Consider the following 6,505-nt stretch of genomic DNA (forward strand, 5'->3'; position numbering starts at 1 on the left):
TACAAGAAATACTTCTTTGAGTCTGTAAGGGAAGCAAAGGAGATGGAACTATTGCAGCTGAAGCAAGGTTCCCAATCTGTGGCGAAATACACCAACAAGTTTGAGGAGCTCTGTAGGTTTTCTAGGGTATGTCAAGTTGCCCTAGAGACTTACGAGAGCTAGAAGTGCATTAAGTACCAGAGAGGTTTAAATGATAGCATTATGACTGCTGTGGCTCCTATAGAAATCCGTGTCTTCTCTGACTTAGTGAACAAGGCTAGAGTAGTGGAAGAGTATGCCAAAACTGTGGCAGCATCCAAGGACACTCATGGAGGGAGCTCTAGTCAGGGGCGTGGCAAGTATTTTCATCCGAGAGGACAAAGCTTCAAGAGAGGAGGATATGCGCCTCAAGGGCAAGGAGGCTTTAGAAAGAACACCCATAATCAGATTCAGCGTGGCAAAGGGAGAGAAAATCAGAGTAAGAGTTCTTCGGATTTAGCTTGTGATCGTTGTGGATGGTTTCATCCATATGACTCTTACAAGATTGGTATAGGTGGGTGCTTCAACTGTGGCTTATCTGGTCATTTTGTGAGGGATTACACACGTGGGAAAAACCCAAGTGCGGGTCAAGGACAGCACCAGGGGCGAGTTTTTGCTGTGAATCCCAAGGATGCTTCCAAGGCGGATCCGTTAATAAGAGGTATTTGTTTAATTGGAGATAAGACTTTAATTGCATTATATGATACTGGAGCTTCGCATTCGTTTATTTCATTTGCTAAAGTTGAGTAACTAGGCTTTAAAGTGTTAGAGTTAGCATTTGATCTGCATGTACATACTCTGCATCAGACAGTTATGACTAGGTCAGGGTGTAGGCAAGTAGGTTTTAAGCTTGAGGGTAAAGATTTTGTGCATGACTTAATCTGTTTGCCAATGGTTGGATTGAAGATGATTTTGGGGTTTGATTGGTTGTCGAAGAATCGAGTTTTGTTAGATTGCTTTGAACGGACAATTCGGTTTATGCCGGAAGGAGAAAATGGAGCAGTGGTAGCTATGGGGTATTACCTGAACTTTGTAATGGTGCATTGTAGTGGGGAGGAGTGTCAGGGCTATATTCTGTTGGCTGCTAATGCGTTGGGTGATGCCCAGAACTTGGATCAGATACCGGTGGTTAGAGATTTTCCTGAGGTATTCCCGGATGATATCCCTGAGTTCTCACCTCAAAGGAAAATTGAATTTGCGATTGAATTGGTGCCGGGAGCCGGACCAGTGTCGATTGCGCCGTATAGAATGGCTCCGATAGAGCTGGCAAAATTAAAGACTCAGTTGGAAGAGATTCTGAACAAGAGGTTCATTTGACCGAGTGTATCACCGTGGGGCGCCAGTTTTATTGGTAAAGAAGAAAAATGGAGGAATGCGACTGTGTGTGGACTACCGACAGTTGAATAAAGTGACTGTGAAGAACAAGTACCCGCTGCCAAGGATAGATGACTTGATGGATCAATTTCAAGGAGCTGGAGTGTTTTCCAAGATAGATTTGAGATCTGGTTACCATCAAATAAGGGTGAAAGAGGATGATATCCCTAAGACTGCCTTCAGAACGCGCTATGGACACTACAAGTTTGTGGTAATGTCCTTTGGGTTAACGAATGCACCTGTTGTTTTCATGGATTACATTAACAGAGTCTTTTGTCCCTTTTTGGACAAATTTGTGGTGGTTTTCATAGATGACATCTTATTTTATTCTAAGACGGTGAAAGAGCATGATGAGCACTTGAGGATTGTGCTGCAAATCCTAAAGGAGCGAAAGTTGTACGCTAAGTTGTCGAAGTGTGAGTTTTGGAAGGAGAAAGTGAAGTTCTTAGGTCATGTGGTGAGCAAAGGAGGAATAGTCATAGACCCTCAAAGGTAGAAGCGGTGATGGAATGGGAAATATCGACGACTGTGATGGAAGTCAGGAGCTTTTTGGGTTATATTACCGGAGACTTATCGAAGGATTCTCCCAGATTGTGCTACCGATGACGAAATTAACGAGGAAAAAGGTGCCATTTGTGTCGACGTCGGAGTGTGAAGAGAGTTTTCAGACTTTGAAGCAGAAGTTAACTTCAGCGCCAGTTTTGATTTTACCGAAACCGCATGAACCATTCGAAGTGTACTGTGATGCTTCTCTGAAAGGTTTGGATTGCGTGTTGATGCAACATCGGAATGTGGTGGCTTACGCATCGCGTCAGCTGAGACCGCATGAGGTGAATTACCCCACATACTTGGAATTAGCGGCGATTGTGTTTGCATTGAAGATTTGGAGACACCACTTGTATGGAGTGAGGTTTAGTGTCTTTTTGATCATAAGAGTCTCAAGTACATCTTTGATTAAAAAGAGCTAAATATGCGTTAGAGGAGGTGGATGGAGTTGCTGAAAGATTATGATTTTGAGCTGAGTTATCATCCTGGAAAGGCGAATGTAGTAGCAGACGCATTGAGTCGGAAATCTCTAACAATTGCTTGGATGAGAATTAAAGAAGAGGAGCTAGTAAATAAGTTTGTGGATCTTAAGCTGGGTATTGGTGAAGTTACCGGAAGAGCTTGTTTAAACCAGCTAGAAATCTCAAGCATGTTTAAATCAGATATACAAAGGGCTCAGCAAGATGAGCAGAAGCTTCTGCAATTGCTTCAACCAGTTAGTGATAAGAGGTGCGAAGAATTCACTAAGGATGATGAAGGGTTATGGAGATACAAGGGAAGGATTAGCATACAGGATTTAGGAAGTTTGAGACAAGATTTATTGTCGGAAGCTCACAATAGTGGGTTTTCTATTCATTCCGGAAGCACGAAGATGTATTATGACTTAAAGAAGATGTTCTGGTGGCTTAGGATGAAAGGTGATGTAGCTACAGTAGTATCCAAGTGTCTAACTTGCCAGAAGGTGAAGATAGAGCATCAGAAACCGTCAGGGATGCTACAACCACTTGAGATTTCTCATTGGAAATGGGAAGGAATTGCGATGGATTTTGTGACCGGTTTACCGAGGACTAGGTTGGGATTTGATGCGATTTGGGTGATCGTGGATTGCTTAACCAAATCCGCTCATTTTCTGCCTATTCGAGTAAACTGTTCTATGGAGGAGTTAGCAAGATTGTATATAAAGGAGATAGTAAGGTTGCATGGTGTGCCATCAAGCATAGTGTCGGACTGTGATCCCCGATTCACTTCAAGGTTTTGGGGAGCTTTAGTACGAAGCTATGTCTCAGTACCGCATATCATCCGCAAGCCAATGGACAATCGGAAAGGACTATTCAGACGTTGGAAGATATGCTCAGAGCATGTGTGTTGGATCAACTCGGGAGTTGGGATCGTTACATGCCATTGGTGGACTTTGCATATAACAACAACTTTCATGCGAGCATAGGAATGGCTCTATATAAGGCCTTGTATGAATGGAAGTGCCAATCTCCACTTTGTTAGTATGAATCTGGTGAAGCAAGTGTTTTGGGTCCTGAGGTAATAGGAGAGACTACTGAGAACATTAAGAAGATTTGTGCAAGGATTCTAACTGCTCAGAGTCGACAGAAGTGGGAGAGCAGAGAAGGAAATCGTTAGAGTTCGAAGTGGGAGAGCACGTATTCCTTAGGGTTACACCGACAACTGGGATTGGAAGAGCAATCAAGACCAAGAAGTTGAATCCAAGGTATATAGGACCGTTTGAGATTGTGAAGAGATACGGGCCGGTGGCGTATCAAGTATCTTTACCACCTCATCTGTCTAACTTGCATGACGTATTCCACGTGTCACAACTCTGTAAGTACACATGGGATGCAGCTCATGTGTTGGAGCATGAGTCGGTGGAGTTGAAGGAGAACTTAACTTTCCAAGTAACGCCACCGAGGATCGACGACACTAGTGTGATGAAGCTGCGAGGAAAGGATGTTCCATAGGTTGAAGTTGCTTGGGAGCGAACAGGAGTTAAAGAGCGCACTTGGGAATTGGAGTCCGAGATGCGAAAGGATTATCCCGAGCTATTCTTAGGTAATTCAAATTTTGAGGGCAAAATTTCTTATTTGGTGGGGAGAATATAAGAACCGCGATTAATCAATCGGTTAATTAAGTAATTAATATTGCCCAAATTAGATTCCTTGGGGGGTTGTGTGGTTGCTTCCAACGTTAGTGACAATGTTGGGTGTCACTAACGTTGTCGACCATGCTTGCTTCTTACGTTAGCTCCCATGTTAACTAAGTTAATGTGGGAGTTAACGTGGGAGCTTTCTCCTTAGGCCAACGTTAGTGACAATGTTGAATGTCACTAACGTTGGCGCTTCTCCCCCTTTCTAACGTTAGAGGCCACGTTAACTAAGTTAACGTGGACTCTAACGTGGCCACTTATGAGCATTTGCCAACGTTAGTGACAATGTTAAGTGTCACTAACGTTGGCTCTACTTCCCTTCTCCACGTTAGAGTTCACGTTAACTTAGTTAACGTGACTCTTAACGTGGTCAATGATGGCTTTGAGAGCGTTATTGGCAATCACTTTTCTCATTAACTTTGCAAGTTACCTCCCATTCCTTGCTTCCTTTGGTCCTGAAATCAAGCAATAGAGTGCATCAAAGTTCTAGTCCAAGTCATGGGCAATGTAACATACAATTTGTCACTAAACTTATGCAAAATCCTCATGAAATAAAGTAAAATGCACAATGTATGCTTAAATCAAGGTGTAAGTGAATATCTGCCCAAAACTAGCTTATTTCCTAAGGAAATGCATGAAACTAACCTAAAAACAGTAAAGAAAAGATCAGTAAAACTGGCCAAGATGCCCTGGCATCAGACGCACACCTTGCGAAAATTTTGATCTGTGCAGACGCACACACCTGTGTGCACGCACAGGCAGGGAAATGTGTTCTGTTTGCAGCGCTATCACAGCTTGTGCGTGCACATATCTAAGGAAAAATTCCAGCCTGTGTGGATGCACAGGCCTGTGCAGATGCACACGTTGGGAAGGCCAGTCTGTTAGGGGCACTGGCACAAGTTGTGCAAGTGAACAGATTCTGTAAGTTTTGCCACATGTGCATATGCACATCCCTATGCATACGCAGACATTTTAAAATCTCCTGGGCGTGCGCATGCACACACCCCTGTGTGGGCACACGCCCTGTTTCTCAAATTTTACTTGTTTTCAACTATTTTACCTTCCCAACAAGGTTGTAAACTTCTATAACACCATTTTAAGACTTTTGGGCCTAGTTGTAAGTATTAGACCACGGGATATAGCCTAAAAGTTCAAGTAGATGATTTTATGATAAATTAGAAAACAGAGGCCTAGGTTTCTGGCATACTGAAAATAGTTTGACGTTAGTTGAAGGATGATTGATATATGAGATGAGGAATGATGAACTGTTGATATTTGGAAACTGAGTTATGAATAGGCAGTGGTTGAGATGAGTCGCGGACTCTGAATGAGATGATGGAACCAAGTATACTGAAAATATTTTCTGAAAACCACTGAAATATTGTTTTTCTGAGATTATGAGACGCTATGCGCCCGGCAGGGACGGCGGTTGGACAGTGATCCGAGCACTATATCTCGGGGTTTCCCATATGAGAATTCCGAAGGGCGACGTCTCCATGGAGATGTGTCGGGTTGGCAGTTGAACCGACAATGTGATATCACAGCCAGTAGGGCAGGCATTCATCATATGCATTTCCTATCTATTTGCATACTTTGACTCTTTGAAATGGTTTGTCTATTTGTATAACATGCCTATTTGCTATTTGAATTATTGCCTTATATCCTTCTACTTGTGTTTTACTTGCATTGTATATTACCTGTGTTTTCTACTGGGATTGAGGAGGTTCAGAAGGCGGTGGCGATGGGATCGCATGGAGGATAGGTTGATGAAGGCTGTGCGACAGCGGTGTTTGGTTAGAATAGTATTCCCCTAAGATAGAGTACCATGTTTAGTTATGTTAAGGTTTTATATAATTATACTTATTTGTTTTAGAATGCTTAAGTTTGAATCTTGTGATGGATATGGAGCTTAGGATTGCCTTTGGCATCCCGGGGTCTTATATCCTACATCACTGGGCACTGTTACCGTACTGAGAACCTCCGGTTCTCATACAATATTTCTGTTGTGTTTTTCAGATGCAGGTCGCAACCCACCTCGGTGAGTTGCTTTGGATGGTGACAGAAGCGGAGGATCTTGGATTTCTTTGGAGTCTTTTTTTTTATCTTGTTTATACATCCCTCTTTTTGTATTTTGTCTTTGCCTAGAGGCTTGTATTATAAGAGAAAAACTTGTATAAACTATTTTTAAACTGTCAGGTTTCTGTATGGTTCTTTATACTTGTATATGGCTAGCCGGCTTAAACTCAGCGAGCCGTGGCTAGTTTCCTATGATATTATATACTTATCTTTTATTATATCTTATCTGTTTCTTGTGCCTTAAACTAGTAGCTTCGTTAGTACGTTTTGCACTTTTCAAATCCAAAATTTGAGCTATATCCTTCATCGGGCTTCTAGATTTTACTATTCTTTATA

General features: G+C 42.3%; 1 protein-coding gene across 1 annotated transcript; it reads left to right on the forward strand.

The window, feature by feature from the left end:
- Window positions 202-2,047, forward strand: LOC107633473. Its single transcript, XM_016337095.1, has 4 exons — window positions 202-679; window positions 773-1,284; window positions 1,727-1,849; window positions 1,931-2,047. Exons 1-4 carry the CDS (start codon window positions 202-204, stop codon window positions 2,045-2,047), a joined length of 1,230 nt encoding a protein of 409 aa, XP_016192581.1.

This window comes from Arachis ipaensis, chromosome B03, assembly GCF_000816755.2.
Source record: "Arachis ipaensis cultivar K30076 chromosome B03, Araip1.1, whole genome shotgun sequence".
Taxonomy (NCBI): domain Eukaryota; kingdom Viridiplantae; phylum Streptophyta; class Magnoliopsida; order Fabales; family Fabaceae; genus Arachis; species Arachis ipaensis.